The 22,198-nt window shown below is 39.0% G+C and overlaps 1 protein-coding gene across 1 annotated transcript in view; it reads left to right on the forward strand.

Moving 5' to 3' along the window:
* Positions 1-22,198, forward strand: part of ift172 (intraflagellar transport 172) — a 56,015-nt gene that overhangs the window by 20,620 nt on the left and 13,197 nt on the right. Inside the window, exons 19-35 of the mRNA XM_005948427.3 lie at positions 590-674; positions 1,070-1,162; positions 2,186-2,263; positions 3,029-3,277; positions 4,631-4,709; positions 4,854-4,974; positions 5,447-5,591; positions 9,427-9,516; positions 9,678-9,775; positions 9,970-10,105; positions 11,619-11,735; positions 12,186-12,328; positions 12,828-12,921; positions 13,291-13,355; positions 14,552-14,732; positions 15,894-16,003; positions 19,469-19,598. Coding sequence (XP_005948489.1) covers positions 590-674; positions 1,070-1,162; positions 2,186-2,263; positions 3,029-3,277; positions 4,631-4,709; positions 4,854-4,974; positions 5,447-5,591; positions 9,427-9,516; positions 9,678-9,775; positions 9,970-10,105; positions 11,619-11,735; positions 12,186-12,328; positions 12,828-12,921; positions 13,291-13,355; positions 14,552-14,732; positions 15,894-16,003; positions 19,469-19,598 — 2,014 coding nt within the window. The remainder of the gene's footprint in view (positions 1-589; positions 675-1,069; positions 1,163-2,185; positions 2,264-3,028; positions 3,278-4,630; positions 4,710-4,853; positions 4,975-5,446; positions 5,592-9,426; positions 9,517-9,677; positions 9,776-9,969; positions 10,106-11,618; positions 11,736-12,185; positions 12,329-12,827; positions 12,922-13,290; positions 13,356-14,551; positions 14,733-15,893; positions 16,004-19,468; positions 19,599-22,198) is intronic.

Consider the following 22,198-nt stretch of genomic DNA (forward strand, 5'->3'; position numbering starts at 1 on the left):
CATTTATCATCAAAGACAGTTTTTAATTTTCTATCATTTTATTCCTCTCTCTCCATCTTTAGTTCTCTCTGTTTTGAGAAACCTTTCAAATTTGAATTCCCTGTCATTAATAATGCATATGCTGTTCGTTAGGCATCGTCTTGGATTGCATAAATCATGAAATCGGGGAAAGAAACAGTTTTGTCTGGAGTGGATAATGTTAATGAGGGAGGGAAGTGATGTTAATGAGAGAGGGAAGCAGAAAAAAAAGAGTCAGACAGTAGGAGTTTTTAAACTTTTTTTCTTTCATGACTTGTTCATTAATCTGATGCAACTGTTCACAGAGAGTTGGTAATAAAGTGGCCAAATGCTAAGATGTGCCTGTGTATTTCTCAGCTTCTCACACTGAATCTAAAGGCTAATTAGAGAAAGAGCTTTAATTTATCTCAGTTCATTAAGTGAACAAGTTTTCACTGACCAGAAATGCATTCTTCCTCCACTAAACTGAATATATTTCTCTTTATTTCTGTTTCTGTTTGACTTTCTCTGTCACCATCTGCTGCTTAATTGCTTAGTTCCTCTATGGTTTTCTCTCCCTTTTATTTTGTAGGTGTTTTGCTGCGCTGGGTGATGTCTCAACCCTCCACTTCCTGCGGCAAACAAACGAGATCGTAGACAAAGTTTCACAGGAAATGGTGTGTTTTATCTCAGCAAAGGCCCAACGCACTGATCACAAATATACCAGATAAAGAGCTTTAAGGGTGGCAATAATATTTCTGACTAATTGGCTAATTATTAGTATTCTCCAATGAAATGCAATACGGTATTTGACATTTTTATGCAATGAAACCTGAATAATTCAACACTTCTCTTAAAAATGTGTCTTATGATGGACTTGGAAATCCAGCATTCATTGTACAGCAAGTCTCTGCTGGAGTTGATATTAATGAAATTCCTTTTAGCTGAATCTCTGTGAGTGGTCCTTATAAAAAAATGCAGCTTTGCAATTCTTGAAAAGTTTTTTCTCTTGGCAAAGCTCAAAAGTGCTCCCTGGCTTTTGTATGTTTTAATCTCTTTGTCTCTTTATTAGGGAGAAGATGGGACATCATTTTATCAAGTCCAAGCACGCGTGGCCATGCTGGACAAGAATTTTAAACTGGCTGAGATGCACTACACAGAGCAGGTGGGCTGTAAAAAAAAACGAGCGTTAGAAATAAGATTGAATATGTAATATGTAGAATGAATTCCTTTTCAGATTTTACAACAAACAGAACACCCCAAAATTCACAGAGCTGTTAAGCTTTTAAATGTGTATTTATGCTTGATTTATATTACTGCATCATGTCTACAGCACAGCCTGATGTGCACCATCACAGAAATTTAAGTAAACAGCACCACAGTAACGTCTTGTATTAATAATTGTGGTTAAGCACAACATATTAGTAACAGAGGAGTAATACCTTAAAGAAAAGGAACTATTGCTCCATATTATGAGGAACTCTATCTGCAGGTAAACTGGCATTTTTAGTCAAATATGTTCATTCTACAGATTAGCAAAAAATAGACCATTTTAATATAAAGCTCAAAATATTAATAGACTAACTGTTTCTAGCTTGCTATATAATGTTAATTTAGTCAGTAATACGGTGTCCCTTTATACACACACACACACACGTTTTCTTGCTTTCATAGCTCTGATGATACTTGTATAGACTCAGTGTGTTCTGAAGTCTCCTCTCCTTCAGTTAAAGTAACCCTTCACAATTTATTAGCTCCAACTGGAACATAAACAGCTCAGTTTCACTTGTGATGACAGTGAACAATGCAGATACACAAGCACACATAAATGCTGTCACCTGCTATAAGAGGGATTCAACACAGTAAAATAAGACTTAGGAGCAACAAGCAGCCACAAACTAGAGATTAATAATTTCTTCCCCATGTAAGAATGGGAAGGACAAGCAACACAGAGATGCTTTCACTGCTAAAAGTATTGTTTACCTTACAAGATGGTAACCAACAAATCCCTGTGAGGGCTGCAGTGGCAAGTCATTGTAGTCTTTTACCAAACACTTGAGATTGGTAAAGTCTTGGAATAAAATGAACTGAATAAATAAACCCAGCTCTGCATCCTTAATGCTAGATTTTTGGAGAATAAAGTCCAATGTTTGGCTTTTGTTTGTTTTGTTTTGTTTTTGCTGTGCAGAATGCCATCGAAGAAGCCATAGAGATGTACCAAGAGCTCCACATGTGGGATGACTGCATTGCTGTAGCTGAAGCCAAGGTAAAAAAAGGGAATTGAATCACACGCAATTACTGATAATATTTGATCAAGTCATTTTACGTGATCGCAAATCAGCTCCAGGTAGCGTATTTATATTGATTACTTTGATTTCAGCACATTTTAAATATTTATTTATCATATTTATATTACAGAATAAAAGCCAAAAGCTAGTTTTTTACTGCCTCTTTATTCGGGAAAGGTCAGCACAGTGGGTAGCTCCACATATTATATTTATATATTTATTACATTTTATATTATGGGGGATTTTAAGGGTTGATGCCCTATCTAATGCATTCCCCAAGAGACAGAAAAAAAGGTAAATTATTTATTGCTTAATAAAGTATATAAAGCTACAGTAAGTTTAAACCGGAAAAGACAGAGGAAAACCCAAAATGTGTAAACAGACAGCCTTCTCATATGACAAGCACAGGCTTCTTAATTGCCTAAAATAGCATTTCTAAAAACAAAATAATTTATCCCATTTATGCCTTTGTCTTGCTTAGATCTATTCCCTGCATACACTATTTTATAATACTCACTTTATCAAATCTGAAAAGGCCTGTGGGTGAACAGCGAGTGTCCTTATGAGCTTCATTTTCTGAAAACAGAACCCACAGCAGAGGCAGGAGTCTCGTTACCTCTCAGAGAATTTGGATTACCAAATTACAATGTACACCTGCTGTCAACCACAAGACAGTGTTGTTGGTTAGTTATCTGTGGACAGGATAACTGTTTGGTTGAACTCTAAATGCAAAATAACTGCAGGGCTACCCAGAGCTCGACACCTTGCGTGAAAACCGTTACCGGTGGCTGATGGAGACGGGTCAGGAAGACAGGGCCGGCGAGGTGAGGGAGAGCGAGGGAGACTTCCAGGGTGCCATAAACCTCTACCTGAAAGCAGGGCTGCCAGCTAAGGCCGCTCGCCTCGCCATGAGCCAGTCGGAGATCACCAACAGCAGCGAGACCGTCGACCGCATTGCTGCCAGTCTCATCAAGGGAGAGTTTTACGAGAGAGTGAGTGGATCATTTCTTCCTCCTGTGTTTCCCGCTTCTCTGAGCCCATCTCTCCTCGCCTCAGCTTCAATGCCGGAACAAGTGTTCTTTGTTATTTTCAGTTTTGAACTCTGTCTCCCTCCATCTGCCTGTTTTTTCTCTGTGTGCTTTTTCTTTTTTTTTTTTGTCTAAAAGCTCACTTCTTTTCCTCTAGCCATCTGTGTTTATGTAACAGGTGGGAAAGAGGCTTGGAAAAGGAGACTGGATCCTCAAAGCAAATTTTGTAACCTGATATTTTGTGTTCTAATCAGTTTCGGTGTCTGGAATTAGATATGGAAGTTGGTGATTACAATTTAACTTGCAGTAGCTAAAATAAAACTTCTCTGTATTTTACAAAGTGCCACTATTCTTCATTGCATTTTATTGTTAGAAAACCCACTGAGTTAGCATTTGAATTGTGTGTATCCTTTTAAAAGTAAGAATAATTATAGGTTGAAAGAGTTGAACATGTTTAATTGAGGGTAGTCACAGATGGAGAAATGCAAGAAAATATTTAGCTGGAACAAATATCTGATTCAGGTATCATGTTGTTTGAATCATGAAATACCTAGCAGCAGAGAAATACAGGGACAAAATGTTCCCACTCAGTCCATTAAAACAAACAAAAAAACTGAGGTAACTAATTAAAATGTAGCACGGTGTAATTGGCAGCTTTAGTTCACACAGCCTCAGCCAAATTCACAGTTAGTGGCCAGGAGTATATCGATACCTGTGTTTAAATCCACAATAAGAAAACAAACTTTCTAAAGACATTTAAAAGTGATAGTAGTCACTGTTCCAAGAACATCGGAACATCTTTCTTCTAATTACACCAACAAACATTATTCTCATTTGACATTCCATGTTTTCATTACTGAACTATACTAAAGTAACTTTACAATTCATCTTGTAATGGGCCGTGATATAGCCCCACACAGCTCTCTTTCTTTTAGATAGCTGTCTTCTGATTGGCTGCACACCATTGTTTCAATATGTTACTGGCTATAAGGTCAAATTTTGAAACAATTATAAATATCTGATATAAATATTTGAAATATTTGATTTCCATAGTGGTGTGGCAGTTAGCAGAGTCACAGAGTTCAAACCTCCAGATTATAAGTAGCAAATACTCCCTGTGCCTTCCTGGGTCCTTTCCAGGTGCTCTGGCTTCACAGTCCAGTGACATGAATGTCAGCTTAACTGATAATTGGCTGCTGGAGTTGATGGCCTTGTCCAGATCTCTCGTCGATTGACAGCTGGGATATGCTTCAGCCCCACATGACCCTAAGTTGAAAGACAATTGACAGCAAAATGTATGTCATCTCTTCTGACCAGGCAGGAGATCTGTATGAGAAGATCAGGAACAACCAGAGAGCGCTGGAGTGCTACTGTAAAGGAGGTGCCTTCAGGAAAGGTAAAACAGTTAGGTAGCTTAGACTGCATATACCATTTGATAACTTCTACAATGTTTTGTACAATTTTAGATGGTAGGTTTAAGCTAAATCAAGTCAATTGTAACTTTTCTGGTAAGAAAGTTTCTCCTTCCTGTTTCCTGTAGCGGTAGAGCTGGCTCGCATAACCTTCCCCGCTGAGGTGGTGAAACTGGAGGAGTCCTGGGGAGACTACCTCGTCCAGCAGAAACAGATGGACGCTGCCATCAACCACTTCATTGAAGCAGGGTATGTAGAGTAGAGGAGGGATGGATGGAGGGAGAGGACTGGAGAGACAAAGATAAGGACAGATGGAGAGGCAGAAAGATGACACTTGAAAAACAGTCCAACAGTGATGGCCAACAATTCTTTAAAATCATCACCAGGATAATGGAGAGATGAGATTTTAAAAAATCGCTATACCAATGCCCCAAAATCCCGAATAAGACAGGTAGTCAGAGCTCAGAAAGAACTTAGAGACTTAGAAACTGAATTTTGACTTGGCTACAAGTCTCTACAGAAACAAAGACGTTAAAAATACTACTTTTAAATACAGTTAGTAAAGTTTCAGGCACTATTTCAGATAGCTATAAGCTAACTATAAGTTCTCTCTCTGCAGAATAGTTAAAAAAATGCAACTAGTATTACCAACACAATCTGCATTTTAATGCTGACTCTTGCTATCTGAACAATTAACGTGTTCATATGGTCTTCCATGCAGCTGTTCTCTTAAAGCGATCGAGGCAGCCATCGCAGCTCGCCAGTGGAAGAAAGCAGTCCACATCCTGGAGTTACAGGGGGATTCGTCATCAGCAAAATACTATGTGAAGATAGCTCAACACTACGCCTCCATGCAGGACTATGAGGTGAGAGACAGGAGGACTGAGGTAGGAGGTAAAGAGGAAAACCTAAATGAAAAACAAAAACAGGTGAAGGTATAGCCACAACATGTTTTCTTTCAGATCAGTGAAAAGGAAGGCATCAAAAAGTACAAGTTTTTGTCTTTATTGTATAATAGATTATATGTTGGACTTTTATTAAATTGTGGGAATGTTTAAGGGTAAGATGAAAATAAGATACAGATGTAAATATAACTTTTTAAAAATGTCTGATATAAACTATTCTTTTCGTGATATAAATGATGAACTGAGGTTTAAATGTATTTTTTATACATAATATGAGACGGTAGCACTTACATGCTTGTCTGCTTTCACACATCCCATTCCATCCATAGGGTTCAATAAGATGTCAGCCCACCCTTTGCAGCTATAACAACTCCACCTCCTCTGGGAAGACTTTTCATTAAGTTTAGAAGTGTGTTTAAGGGACTTTTTGACCTTTCTTCCATAAATACATTTGTGAGGTCACTTACTGGTGTTTGGAAAGAAGTCCCGGTTTACAGTCTTGTGTCTAATTCATCCCAAAGGTGTTTCTCTTGGGTTGAGGACAGGAAACCATGCAGGCCAGTCAAGTTCTTCCATGACAAACACGTTCGTCCATATCTTTAGGTACCTTGATTTGTGCAGTGGTGCACAGTCATGTTGAAACAGGAAGTGGGCATCCCCAAACTGTTTACCAAAATCTGGGAGCATGAAATTTTCCAAATATCTTGGTATGCTGAAACATTGAGTTCCATTCACTGGAACTAAAAGACAGTTCAGCAAAACTCGCCCATTTGATTTTCCAAAAATCTCACATTCTCCGCAATGATAGCTGAACACATAGTTCATATTTCCTCCTCACAGCTCTCCATTAAGCTCCAGCTCTGAAACCCCGGCATCTCCTCCAGAGCACCTCTAGGATAACAGCAGAACTGCCAGGAAAAGTTGGCTAAAACGTGAAACATGTTCACCTTTCACTTTACAACCAAATATCAACATTGTTCAGACGTCTGGAAAAGTCATCTTTTCAATGTCATTTCAACAAGGTTTTGCTCAGGGGATAGCACTGGCAAGGTGTTTTAACTGAAAAAGATAAATCTGCTCTACACAGCAGTAGACAGATGGCAAAGTAAGAAACTGGTGAACAGTGGAACAAAAAATAAAAGCAAAAAACACGACTACAGATCGTTTCAAATGCGTGTAAACGAGAAACTGCATTTTTAAATATTTGTGCTGGTTACATACTTTGAACTGAGTCAGTGTTACACTTTCACTTGTGTTATATATGTACCTCATAAAAATACTGTACAGGCTTGGCTAAATGAAGGAGGCTGTGACATTTTGCCACTGGCAGTTAATTTCCACTCATCTCATGTGGACACGTACACACACCCACACACATGCACGGTGGCCAGTTTTCACTTTACTGCAGTCTCTGTGGACACTGTAACCCATGTTTGCTCCAGGGTGCTTTGGCAATAAGGACAAGTTTGGTAGTTGTAACAATACTTTTAAAAGTTGCCCCAATACCACAAAAAACACGACTGTTGAAAAGAAAACGATAACGAGAGCAATCTGGTACGAATACAAAGAAAAGGAAGCGAGATGATGGTGGCGAAGCGCAGTGTGCTGTGCTTATTCTGATGAGCTCAGCTGAGCCAAACGGCCTCCACAGACTGCCAGGCTCTGAAAATAGCAGCCTATTTCAGTCAGATTGCTCCATGGGCATATTCACAGAAAGTAATTAAGATAACAAGCTCTTTGCTCTCCAAGTTGGGGGGTAGTTGTTGCAGGAAAGTGAATTTCAGTGCAAGCTATAAACAATGAAGCGCACGCACCTGCTGTAGCTATAGAGAAAGTATCCTGGAAAAACAGTGACTAAACACTTTTTAATCAGAATGGCAAACAACCAGCTCATCTGTTTGTTGTACTGAAGCGACTTTTATTACAGACTGATTCTATGAGTATCTGGCTTTATGTAGCAAAAGTCTGTTCACTGTAAAGTAGCGGGATTTTTTTTTCATTATATTATACTTTTTAAAATGCGATAAAATTTTAATTGCTTCATTCACTCTCTTAGTCTCTACTGTGTGTTAAGAGTCAGATCACTGGTCACAACATAAACTGGCAACCAGCAGCAGAGTTTACAACAACAACAAAAAAAAAACCAGTGTTATTCAGTAGGTCTGATATTACACTGTTGTAATTACATGTTTCATGTAATGGCACAGTCCTACACGAGCCTTTCTAGATCAGTATTTGTTTACAACCAAACTCACGAGTTGCAACATTGAAAAAGTCTACCACCAGAATAAGTATAATTAGAATTTGGTTTCACAAATTGCATATCCTTAGCTAGTGCAGATAAAAAAGCAGCCTTTGGAGTGTGGTGAACTCTGTGCAAGTCTCTGCATATATCACTTCTATTCTCACCTCCTCAGGTATGAACAACGAGAGTAAGGCCTCTGCAATCTGAATTAAAATTAAGTTGAGTTTTTTCATAGTTTGATGTATTCATTCAAAGTTTCCAGTCTTGTCTTTATTTAACAGGGGCAGTGCACATTAATGGACAGCAGTGTAAGAAAATATGAGATGTAAACACGGCAGATTTTATCTATACTCCTAATTCACATCCTCAGTCCCTGGGCAGATCACATAAAACTGTATAATAAACAAAAACATGCAGAGATGCAACAAAACAAATAAATACAAACATGTCATATACAATCTGTCCCAGTCTGGTTCCGACTTGGTGGTCTTATTGCAGAGAACCTAAACAAAGTGCGCTGCTAAGTTTTAGTTCATTTAGATGAGAGTTTCACATATTTTGGCTACATGCTTTCTCTGTTACTAGTGTTCCCCCGACATTTTTTTAAATGCAATTCAATTTTATTTATATAGCATCAAATCACAACAACAGTTGCCTCAAGGTGCTTTATACTGTAAGGTAAAGACCCCAGAATAATACAGAGAAAACCACAACAATCATATGACTCCCTATGAGCAAGCTCATCTGCCGCTTTGGAGGTGAGGGGAGATAGACGGGACAAAGACACACTGTGGAAGAGAGCCGGTGATTAATAATAACTAATAATTAAATACAGAGAGGAATATAAACATTTGTAGTAACTGCTGCCTGATCCACTCTGTGTGTAGGGGGAGGGGACTCACACACACAGGTTTCTTTGTGATTGACATTAATGCACTCCAAAGCCTCTTATCCCGAAAATAAGCCAACATCAGTAAGCTCCATACCCTAATCTTAAAGGTGCATCCACGCTGGAAGTGATCTACTCTGCGCCCATTGCTTTTTCTCCGACGGGCTCTGGATGGCTAGTTAACACTCTAATACAATCACCTAAAACCAAGTTTTATCCTTAAACATGTCTTTGAAGAGGTTTGGAGAATAAAAAAAGAGCCAGCCAAAAAGTTTTAACTTAGAAAATATAATTACTGTGATTCGCTAAACCTCAAACAGTTTCTTATCAAGATAGCTGGGCAAGATTTTATTATTGCCTTTGTGACAGATGACTTTAATATATCACTCATGTTGTTTAGCTGAACCCACAATCTGCTTGTTTTGCACTGGCAGGCATGCCCACACACATATATTCAATGAGAGTATCCTTAAAGCTGTCCCATTTTGAAAATGGTAACTTTGTGATTAGGTTAGGGGGGGAATATGCAGATTTCAGCTGCAAAAATGACCTGGATTAAACTCTCAGAATGGGCTCTGTATAAGTAATGTAATATATGATTTTTTTTTAATGTGACATTCTGTATTTTCTGTGTGTTTTGTTATTTTTTTATTGACCTGTAGATGGCAGAACATCTGTTTGTGAAAGGAGGTCACATTAAAGATGCTGTAGAGATGTACACCGCAGCAGGGCATTGGGAGGAGGCTCACAAGGTCAGCACGGACACATTACAGCATAGTTTTAAATATTCTGTGTTTTCTAGAGTCCTTTTAAAGAAAATCTCCCTGGAATAGATATTTAAGAATCTAATGTGGGATTAATTAAGAAATGTAATATTTAAGGCCGTGTTTTTAATATTCTTTTTCTTATAAAGCTGGCAGTGAAGTGTATGACGGAGGAGGAGGTTATGGCTCTGTACATCAGCAGAGCTCAGGAGCTGGAGAGAGATGGGAAGTTCAAGGAGGCCGAGAGGTAAATACAAATCTCCATATTTACACGAATTTGTCACGTCATTGTCTGCTGGAGTCGAGCTGGTGGGAGACAAACTACCATGACACCATTTGAGTTAATCTCTGACCTTGAAAACAGCAGGAGAAAAAGTCTGGGCGTAGTATTTTAGACCTGAAGTGTTTTAAAAAGCCCTCTTTCCCCTTTTACACATGCAGGCTGTTTGCTACAGTGAAGCAGCCTGACCTTGCCATCACCATGTACAAGAAGAACCGGATGTTTGACGATGTCATTCGTTTGGTAGCCAAACATCACCCTGACCTGCTGACTGAGACCCATGTCCACCTAGCCAAGGTACACACCACACTGCAGTGACAATCTAACGACAGTGTTTTTACTCCTAGAGTTAAGCCCTACAGATTTAACATGTTACAATCAAATAAATCTCACTGTGACCCGAACCGAGCCTGAGTTCGGGGGATGGGCAGGCTAACTGTGTAAAACAACTCTCTTCACACATATTTGCAAATTGCCTCATGCATCTATAGATTTGCAAATGGATGCATGCTAAAACCTTTGTTTTGTACCAGACTGTAAACATGCTTATTTCCTCTTTAAGCTTTTCGAGCCAGCTTCAAGTGGCTGCTAGAGGAACTACAATGTTGGTATTCTTCTATATGAGCATCCACCTTTGTCACCATATGAATAAATGACAGAAATAAGGAATAGTTTAATAAGATAACATAAAATAATGTTGAACAGACTGAATAATATGAGCACACTAAATAGAAATGAATCAAATAAAAGTAGTAAATAAAGTAAACAAAAATCTTTGTTTATGTAATAAAACAGTCAAATAAAATAAAATAATGCAACAGAATAACTAAATACAGTCACATAAACACTGTCTATAAACCTTGCTTATTTAAAATCCTGGGTGAAGTGGTAGCTTTACTTCTAGCTGCTCTCAGTTACTCCAACAGTTAGAGCACAGAAACTAAAAGCTGCCTTTTTTCTGCTTATTGTACTGGTTCATACACTGAAAGTACCAGAGCACTAATGCAGGACTTTAAGACAGGTATAATTTGTTCTCTCTTTCCGTGCTATGAAAGATAAATAGGATTAAACTGCAGTGACAGTGTTTATACTGTAAAGCAAAGTTTTTTTTGTGGCAGTTCATCTGCTTATTTTTCTTGTTTAATTACTTAGAGATGAGGAACATAACTCCAAGAATGTGAGCAACAAAATAATGTCTTCAGATCCTTCCTGCTCATCTGAAACCAGTTTAAAAGTGAGAGAAGGGTTGCACTTTGGTTCATGTCATTACTTCACAGCTCAGCATTTACGCAGCCACGACTGGTTGGGGCTTCTCATCAGAAGAGCTCTCACGGGCTCAGAAACTGCTGCAGTTCTAGAGCCGTGTGAGGTTTTTATTGGGAGGTCTGTGTCTGAGACCACTCTCTGTTTCTAATGTTTGTAGCTGTCCAGCTGTCTTGGGAGAAATACCTTGCAGCAGTTTAAACTCAAACAATAATTTGTTCAACATTTTCCTGAATTGTGAAGTTCAACAGATCACTGTACAGACAAATTTTAAAGTCTTTTAATCATGTCCCGACATAATCGCTTTCAAACTGAGTCTCTGAGCTCTAGATTTCTTTTTCATTACTGAATCTGTTCATTTTTGGGACCAATTTTCTAACTTTTTTTTTCACAGTGTCGCAAACTTTGGGGCATTAATTCTTCGTCTACATTCTATTCTAGCTCTAATTCAGCGACTCTTAATGGGCTGTGTGGTATGGTTGAGCCTGCCGGTATGTGATACATAAGTTATGGTAAGTGACGGTGATGATAAATGTGCTGTTTGCAGGAGCTGGAGGCTGAATCGAGGTTCTCGGAGGCGGAATACCACTTCATGGAGGCTGAAGAGTGGAAGGCTGCGGTCCACATGTACAGTGTCAATGATATGTGGGAGGATGCGTACAGGGTACAAACGCCACATTTGTTTTGTTTTGTTCACTTGTGTTTAATCTCATTACATTTATAAGATATGGCAGAGAGCAGTAAAGTCTAGAACCTCGTCCCACGCAGCAAATGTTTACACCTCACACTCTGCTTATATCAGCTGTTATCTGTTGTTGTAATTGTTTTAGGTTAAAGCATATACTGTAGATTGCATATATTATAATGTTTATTCCTGATGCTAAATACAGAATAGGACGGCTTGACTTGTTGTTACTGGGTTTCATGTCCACAGCATTGTTACAGGTGTGTGGCTCTCTGTTTATTGCTGTAGTTTCGTTGGGAATGCACCACAGCTTTATAGCTTCTTTCAAATGTTTCTCCCTGGGATTATGTGTTGTAAGGCGGTTAGGGAGCCACAGGAGTGAAGGCCTGGTGTAATGATTTTTTTTTAATGTGTTTGTGTGTTCGTCAGGTGGCAAAAAGCCACGGAGGTGCTGATGCGCAGAAGCAGGTGGCCTACCTGTGGGCCCGGAGTCTGGGAGGAGAGGCAGCTGTTAAGCTGCTAAACAAGTTTGGCCTGCTGGAGTACGCCATCAAGTCTGCTTCAAATAAATTGTGAGCATTATCACAACACAAAGAGCCAAATAATTATCTAAGTTCAATTTACTCACATACTGAGTTTCATTTTATTTGCTTAAAATATGATAAACCTTTTGCAGAGCTTTAAAACAAGTTTGACACTCATTCAGAAACTTTTATCTGTTGTACTGTCTGAAAGGAAATCCTAACGGTAAAACGTGATCAATTGTTTCCTTCCTAAAAAGGAAATGAGCAAGGTCACTTAGTAACCATCTTATAAAGTTGTTTGTGCTTTTAATTCCCAGACCGTGTATAAATTAATGGGGAGAAAGCTATATATTTGACTTTTGTGGTCACAGGGACAAAACGTGCATGTATCCTCAGTCAAATCCACATTTCTAATTACTTACTATGATATCAATTAGAGGTTTACACATGCATACACACTTATCTCATAGATTTCTACTAAAAGTCCTTTGAGTGCCAGATCTCTTATATGTGACATAAACAGAGACTGTCTTCATGTTCTCTCCAGCTCATTTGACTTTGCCTTTGACTTGGCCCGCCTTGCATGTAAGGAGAAGATTCCTGAGATCCACCTCAAGCATGCACTGTACCTGGAAGATGAGGTAAATCCATCACAGTTTTACCACACAGTCAGTTTTCTGCTCTTTCTATACACTTTAAAAAAAGTTGCTACAACTACCCACATGAAGACTTTTCAGTTTTCCTCCTACAAAACTGCTTCATGCCAAATTTATTCTATGTCTTCTTTATTCAACCAGACCAAGCACATCAATATGTGATTTTTTTTTCTTTTTATTGCCCAGCATAGTCAGCTCATATGAGAATAACAATAAACCTGCTGCTGCTGTTTCTGTGAACTAACTCACTGAGTTATTGTTCGTAATTTCTGTTACTGAGAATCTTGAACTCACTGCATGCTGCACACATTAAGTCGTGTTAATCCTGAATTTTTTCATGGTTTCATCTTACAGGGGAAGTTCACTGAAGCAGAGGCAGAGTTCATCAAAGCAGGAAAACCCAAAGAAGCTGTGTTGATGTGAGTACTGGAGGTGATGATGTTGTGCTCACACTTTGAGCCCATCATTACTGCCAGCTGATCAGCATCAGTGAGGAGCAGATTTATATCAGTTTCAGGCTCAGTTTAAAGCTTAATGTTTAAGGACAATTTTGGTTAATATAATTATTGGAATACTTCAATTTTTAAACTTTCTCATGTCATTAAAAAAAGTCCAAATGTGATTAGTTTCACTAATCACATATCTCTTTTAAGGGGTTCTTTCTTCCATAATTGAACTAAACAACCAAGCCTCATCAAAATCATTTGATAGGTTGGTAATACTTTAAATTACGCTACATATATTAACCATTAATTAGCTCTTAATTAAATGTCTGATAAGGGTATAATAGGACCATGCAGCCCAAGTCATTAGTAAGTGGTTTGCAATGACTAATAAAGAGTAAACAGGCTACTAATAAGCATGTTTATAGCAAGATAATTAAAGCCTAATCTAAAGTGTTAGCAGAAAGTTAACTGAGGAAACAGCCTGCATAGCAATCAGCAGTAGAAATACTAATTATGTATAGCTTTCTAAAAATAGACATAGTGAAGTTACACCACAGCCAGCCACACAGCACTGCGCAGCAATGATTCTTGTACGCACATGCTTAAGTCATTTTAGGTAATATTCAAATTGGGGAGTGTGTGAGTATTCATGAATGATGGAGAGTAACCCATGATCAGTGACAACCCCAATGCTAACACTAATGTTAACACTAACCCTGGGCAAAGAAAATATCGTCTTTGTTTTTAATTTCTCTTTCAAGGATAGCACGCATGGAAGAAGGAGAATAGTGATTCTAACAGACACATCAAAAATAATGAACTTTTTTCATTTTTTCCCCCAAGATATAGGGTTGAGGTAGGGTTATGACTTTGTCGTCAGAGAGGTAAAAGCAGTTTTAACGGTTCACAAAAGTATGTAGAGATTTGAGGTTTAAGTTTGAGAAGTGCCATTACTTCCCTAAGCCACTGAAAGCAGATATGTCTTGAAATTAATGTCCAGCCCCCCAGATAGCCACAGCTTTAAGTAAATTTCTATGAACCTGAAGTTATTCAAAGTCCCCTTTCTGGTACTTGATGAAAAACATTTAAAAAAATCGTTTCCGTTAACCTTAAAACAGATTATTTTTGGATTTTATTTCCTGTGTGTATTTGTGTGTGAACTGTTCCAGGTATGTCCACAACCAGGACTGGGCCAATGCACAGCAGGTGGCTGAGGGCCACGATCCAGAGAGCCTGTCTGAGGTTCTGGTTGGCCAAGCCAAGTTCTGCTTTAAAGAGAATGATTTCAAGAAGGCTGAGGCCTTCCTGCTCCAAGCACAGAGACCTGAACTAGCTGTTAAATACTACAAGGTAACTCCACCTCAAATTTATTTATAAAGCACATTTTAAAAAAAAAAACACTACCCAAAGTTCTGTGCAAAAGATAGAGTGGATAAAAAGACAAGGGAATAGAAATAAATAAAGAAATAAGAAAAAAATAGATATTAGTAGGTGATAAACAGAATCATGGCCGAAAACAGCACAGGAAATAAAAAGACCAATGACACACTCAAATGTCAGTGAGTAAAAAGTCTAGTTTTAAAGGATCAAATGGAGGGAGCAGATTTGAATGTGAGGGAAAAGTTGTTCCACAGTTTGGGGGCAAACACACAGAAGGCCCAGTCTCCTCTGAGGTTAAATCTAGCGCTAGGGACAGTCAGAAGCATTCCAATCAGCTGACTGGAGGGACATGGGAGATTAATAGGGGTGTAAGAGGTCATAGATGTATTAAGGAGACAAACCATGAATGGCTTGTATACAAACAGGAGTATCTTGAAACTGATTCCGACCCTCACTGGCATCCAGTGGAGAGATGCTAAAACATGTGTAATATGACCTCTCTTTTAGATACCTGTGGACAGCCTACCAGCACCAGACAACAGAAAATGCGATCGTGAACACAATTTTGCAATCTCTCACAGAAAGGAAAACCTAACTTTTGAAATGGAACAGAAATGAAAAAAGCTGTTTTAACCACTGAGTTAATTTGCTTGTTAAACCTAAAGCCAGAGTCATATATCACATATATCACATCTTAATGTCCACAAGGCATTTGATGATGCTATTCAGCCTGGACTTGTTGGCATTGAGGGGGAGATATAATTCCATGTTGTCAGCTTAGGAGCAAAAAATTATATTATGTTTACTGATTATTTGACCCCAAGTAAGCATGTGTAGAGAGAATGGGAGGGGACCTAAAATGGAGCCCTGAGGTACCCCACAGGAAATTGTTACTGTTGAAGAAGAATAGTTTCCAGTAATGTAGGAGAAGATCTATTTTTTTAGGTATAAGGTGAACCAGTGTAGTCATCTGCCGCTGATACAGAAAAAAGACAAGAAAGTATTTGTAGAATTTTTTGCAATTTAGTGAAAAATGTCTAAAGTTGCAGGATTCATTTTTCATTTTTCAGATGTTGACAATCTGCCTGATAGTCAGTTATTTAATTGATTTCGTGTCTGTTTTAAATTCAGGATGCAGACATGTGGAGTGATGCCATACGTATCTGTAAAGAGTATATCCCCAATAAACTCTCCATGCTCCAAAAGGAGTATGAGAGGGAGGCCTCCAAGAAAGGACTCAGGTGAGATTAAGCCCATAAAATCAGTAACCACTGACCTTCATTTCTTGTGGTGTTCAAATATTTTAGGTCTAACATGGCAGAGTAAAAGATGAAGCACAGTCCTACTAAAGAAAACCCAAATCTGTCACTGAAGCTATATCTAGTTACAACATTTGAAGTCAAAAGCCTTTCAACTTGACTTGTGATTATTTGTGGGACATTTTTTAACATATTTTGAACATTACCAGAAATGCATCTATGCACAACGAATCAGTTTGATGCTTTTTTTCCTCATTTTTTTTAAAAAACACCTCACGTGTACTCCCAAATTTCAACTCCCGATGAGGAACAGCTCATTAGACAGCAAACCAGCAGAATGCAGCTCATACCCTCCTCCCATCGTTTCTCCCGCTTTAATGACTTGTGGGAGGAAACATCAAAAGTTACCAATGGAAACGGATGAAAAAGAGGGTTTGAAGAGAGAAAACACTGAATTATTCTTGCAGACTTTACAGCTCAGGCTTCAGATAAGTGCAAAGCTTCTCGTCTCCCACTGCATCCATCTGCAAAGCTGTGATGGAACTGCAGCTTGTAGAGGATGAACACAGTTCTAATCTCTAATTTCTAATGAAATGGAAGCTAATGACAAAGACCGATTATTAACAGGACAAGTAAATATATTAAGTGATTGAGATGAAAAGGCTGTGGATAATACGAAAATGTAGAGTACATTCCAGACAGAGAAAAACATGGATTCACTGAAGACTAACAGGGCAGAGGAGGGCAAAGGAACTAATACTGCACGATAGAGAGGGAAGAAAAGAAAATTAAAGAAAAAAAAACTAAACTTAATACTACAGAAAACTCATTACAGGAATGATAAAGAAATCCAAACAGGAACCAGACTCGGTCGTTTATCAAGCACTGAAACTTGCAATATACTGTAAAAAAACAAAAACAACTAAAGATAAACCAAAACTCTGATATATTAACCCAAAAATCCAAAATTCTAAAACAACACAAAATGAACATTTATGTGTATAATTTATGTTCCATGAAGTTGAGGAATAAGGCACACACACATATAGAATGGGATATTGCTTTCCAGCATGTCCTGACTGAAGAAACCTCTATTCACGCCTTTAAGGCTGATTATTTGTGATGATATGTGTATGGCCCCGCCTGCACATATACCCCCTTCTCTCAGCCTCTTCTCTCAGTTCGATAGCCACTCTTCATCGAGCCAAGCTGCGCAGAGACAACCTTGTGTTGTAACTCGTTCCTCTCCTTCAGAGAACAAAAGTTATACACATAACTGTTCGTTCCCTTTCAGTCGATTCACATGGTACAACACATATAGTATGGGACATATATACACGCCCTGCAGAGTATCCATCAAACTGGAGTTGGACCACCACCACCTTAGTGTGTGGTAGACCCAGCTGAAAGGACAGCATGAGCCACCGAAGGGGCTGTAATGTACAAACGAGTGAACCGGAAAAAAAAAAAAGTGTGCGGTGATGCCCAACTAGCTGCACAGACAAAGCATGAAGGTCACCCACTTACTTTGCAGAAGCCAAAGTGAAAAACAATGCAGTTTTATATGAAATACATTTTATATCCACAGACTCAAGGGAGGCACAAATGGCCTCAAGCACCAAACACAAGTCCCATGAAAAGACACTGGACCGCCAGTATCTAGCATCTCCTGCAGGAATGTCAAAACATCCACAATAGAGCACTGGACTGGGGGAATGTGCCCGTCCTGGCACCATTGCTCAAAGGCTTGCCATTTGTACTCATAAAAGCCTCTACAGGACCACGCATGGGGGCAGACCCTTAGCTATCAAATTTGATCTCTCAGTAGGTAACCATAAAGGCACCATAGATCCGGGCAGATGAATCACTTCTCCTCTTGCCTGAGAGAGGAGGTCCCCACAGAGAAGAAGCTGCCAAGGACTTGCTGCTAGCAGACTGATTATCTCTGCATTCCACGACCTTGTTGGCCACCAGGGGGGCAACAAGAATCAGTGAGATGTGCTGCCGATGCACTCTATCAAGAACTGGCGATATCACTTCAACTGGGGAAATGCATAGAGAAGCACGTCTGGTCATTGGTGTGCTAGTGCATCTATGCCCACGGGTGAATCACTGTCGATTATGAAGAACAACATGAGGTAGTGAGTGTTCACCCTGGAGGCAAAAAGATCTACTTGCCTCGCCAAATAGATCCCGTATCTGGGCCAATATCAAAGGGGTGCAACCTCCATTCCCTCACTGGAATGGAGAGAAGGTCTGGCCCCAGGTTGAGATGGCCTGGAACATGGGTTGCTCTTAGAGACAGACATCGAACACTGCACCATAATAGCAGAGAGCAAGACCGCTTTAACAGGGGAAGGGAGCGTTTCCCTCCTTGCCTGTTTATGTAAGAGACCACTGTTGAATTGTCCATCCTGACTAGGAAATGTTGGCCCCTCAGAACTGGACAAAAATGCCTGAGCTAAGAACAAAGCTAGCAGCCTTACATCATTGTGAAGCTCTGTGTCCAGACCCCTCTCTCTGATGCGCCATCGGACAGAACTCCCCACCCTCTTAGGGAAGCATCTGTGGACACCACCTTGTAAAACGACACTCTCCCAATCCAAGATCCCTGGTGCAACAGCCCAGGCTCCCACCGGTAGCTAGCATGCAAGATGCGGTTACTGTTAACCTCCTCTGGAATTTTCTCCGCAAAGTCACCCATCGTTCCAGGGTGTGAAGAAGCACACAGACTTCAGGTCAGTCAGCGTTCTCCTAACTTGGACAATCCCCAGGCAAATGGGGCACGCGTCATTGCTGGTCACTATCATGCAAATAGAAACTGCACCACTGAAGACAGTGGCGAACAGAAAATTTCAATTTTGTTCTCTTTGGTTTGATATCCATACCAAAACGCAAAGCAAAGTGCTGCACAGGAAGATTTGAAATTAGCACTTCGTGGGCAGCCTACACACCAGCTGTGGAGTGAAGGCTAACACCAACAAGGCAGTTGGGTTAACTTATGCCAGCAGACAATGGAGCTAACCAGCAGTAGCTAGCTAGCCCAACCCAGTAGATATGCTCTTAGCGAGGTGAAGAGCGTTAGAACTGAGGGCTGATTGTGATGGCAGGGGGTATATGTGTAGGCAGGGCCCTATACATGTTGTCTGAGGCCATCCGCCTTAAAGGTGTGAATAGAGATTTCTTCAGCCAGGACAAACAGGGGCAGGATATCCCATACTTTATGTGTTGTACGGAGTAAATCGACTGTAAGGGAACCCTAGCATTGACACAATTAACTGTCAATTTACCATTTAGTAATGGTGGTTATTATTATAGCATTAACTATTTTATGCCATGATTGTTATGAACTGGTAAAATAACATAGAAAATAAATAAAGCTATTGTGAAATGTTTAATATTTTTTTTAATTTAAAAAAAAAAGAGTTTATTGCCTGTTGGTTTCAGGGGTGTGGAGGGCTTCTTGGAGCAGGCGAAAGAGTGGGAGCAGTCGGGTGAATATTCCCGGGCTGTGGAGTATTACTTGAAGGTTAAGGATGACTCTAACACAGCGCTGATGGAAAAGTGTTGGATGAAGGTAAAAAGGAAAAACAACTGCATAGAACTGTTAATTCACATGATCATTAGTTCTTTTTAACAATATGAAATTAATAGTAAGTCTTTTACACGTGTAGTTGCTACTGAATAAAGAAGAGCTTTTAAGTCTGTTATGGGTTTATTAGAGAGGCAGGTTTGAAAAAAACGTTAGCCTTTAACCTAGGCATATTTAAAAAGATCTTACCCTGAATATAGATTAAAATGTCTTATAGAATTAAAAACATATATATACATTGTGAGGAGACCCTGGGGCAGATTCAGTACAAGCTGGAAACACTATCTCACGACTAGCCTGGGAACGCCTTAGTGTTCCCCTGGAGAAGCTAGAGAAGGTGGCTAGAGAGAGGGAGGTCTGGGCTTCTCTACTTACGCTGCTGCGACCTGTCGCCAGATAAGCGGAAGAAAATCGATGGATGGATGGATGGATGTATTGTGCAATTTATTTCGGTTTTATCGGGGGGGGATCCCACTGCTGATGTAGAAGTCTCAAAAACTCACAAAAAAACTACACAAATATGATACACTAGACATAAGGGGTTAAGATAGTGAGTGGGAGGTTTAACCTTCTAGTACAACAGTCATCACAAGCTTTTGCAGTTAAATATTATTCACAAAATTTATTTTTACACCACAAACACTCAAAAAGGTCGAAACCATCTAAAGGATAAATGAATTATTTTCAGATCTTTGTCCTAGATGCACACGGAAACCTTATTCATATTTTGAAATGCCATAAATGAAAACATTACTGCAGCTCAGAATGTGAGAATCCCCTTTTCAGATAGATTAACAGTATTAACTCGATTTGTCAACCTGCCGAAAATATCTACTTACATTGTGTCAAATCTTAAAAGGCGGTCTGAATTAAAATAAATCACAATCTGTAGTAAGTTGACAGTTTGGCTTCAAGGCTGCGGCCGAGGGTTGAGGTCTCTGCAAAGGTCTGTCCACTCTTCATAGTTTTCTCTGTCTTCCTTTGAGCCGCTTTGAGTGTTCGTTTTATCTTTGGCATCGCTGTACTGAACTTTCATGACATAAAACTACAGACAGTGATTTATAACCATTTCAAACAGTGTTTATTTCCCTAAAGAAGGAAATTATTCAGTAACTTATTCTCTGGTTCTGCAAAAATAGTCCAGAAATAAAAGAAAACTTCCCACCATGACCTTTAATAGCCGTACTGTAGATCTTATATTTAGACAGCATCATTAATTACTTTTCACTTTTACTTTAAGCTCTGTAGTGGGTGAAGGACAGAATAGATGTTTAATTGTAGTCAAGAGTACCACTAAAGGTGGAGGAGGGCGAAAGGTCACCATGTCACCAACATCAATAGGTGATTTCTGCTGTGAGCATGAAGATACGCAGCACATACTGCATGTTATTGATTAAAGTGCAGAGGTCAGATTATTTGAAATGGGAATGGTCAATCTCCGTGATTGTAAAGAAGCGGTCTTGAAGAGATCACAGAGATCAATAGGTAGTTTTTTTCCCCAAGTGAGTTTCATTAGGTCAGAAAATGCTGCATCTGCATTACAGATGAGTCAGGCGATACACTGATTTAAGTTTTGAATATTTGATTCCTTCCTGTAGTGCGCTTCATAATGACCTTTATTCCAATTATCTGTTTTTTTAAGACACATTATATTTAATAGGTGAAAGTAAGTGCTATCAAACATGCCAAATGACTCACAGAAGTAGCTGATAGTCTATTTAAATGTAGAAGTGCTAAATCAGAGATTACACAGATGTGGTTTAAAAGGGACACGTTTCCTGCTTTATGGTGTTTTGTTTCTTTTCAAATTAGATTACTGTGGACTCTCTGTTTAAACCTGTGAAAATGAAATGTGGACATTTATTTTGTGTTATTTATAGAATATATTTATAAATTAACTAGTTAACTATGAATGAAAATAGATAGAAATACAAGGTACATTGGAAATATTGCATTAGAAGAATTAAAGACTTTTTCTTCAAGACACAAACAGCAAAGTCAGTTCATGTATCACCAACTATCCCCACAATCAGAATCAAATGGATTATATAATGATTACGGTGACATTATATTGCTTTTTGAGATAGTAAGTAAGTAAGTAAAATTTATTTATATAGCACTTTTTAAGACGAAAACGCTGTTACAAAGTGCTTCACATGAAGACATGTCAAACAAACAATATAGCAACATAGAGGAAATATAAAAGCATATCAAACAAGCAATAGTACAATATAAATATAAAATAAAACTACATATTACGCATTAACATTACCCAAATGCCTGTCTAAACAGATGAGTTTTAAGCTGTTTTTTAAAAGAGGCCACCGTGTCGATGGTGCGTAGTGAGGAGGGTAAACCGTTCCACAGTATTGGAGCCAGGGTTTGAAAAGCGTGATCCCCCTTTGTTTTCAGACGAGTCCGTGGAATAGATAGACGACCACTATCAGTGGATCTAAGAGTCCGCTTTGGAGAATAGGGTTGGAGAAGCTCCGAGATATAGATGGGGGCCTCACCTTGTAGAGACATAAACGTAAAGGTGAGGATTTTAAACTTATATCTATACCCAATCGGAAGCCAATGCAAGG

This window comes from Haplochromis burtoni, unplaced genomic scaffold, assembly GCF_018398535.1.
Source record: "Haplochromis burtoni strain Fernald_Lab_line unplaced genomic scaffold, NCSU_Asbu1 Contig_93, whole genome shotgun sequence".
NCBI lineage: Eukaryota > Metazoa > Chordata > Actinopteri > Cichliformes > Cichlidae > Haplochromis > Haplochromis burtoni.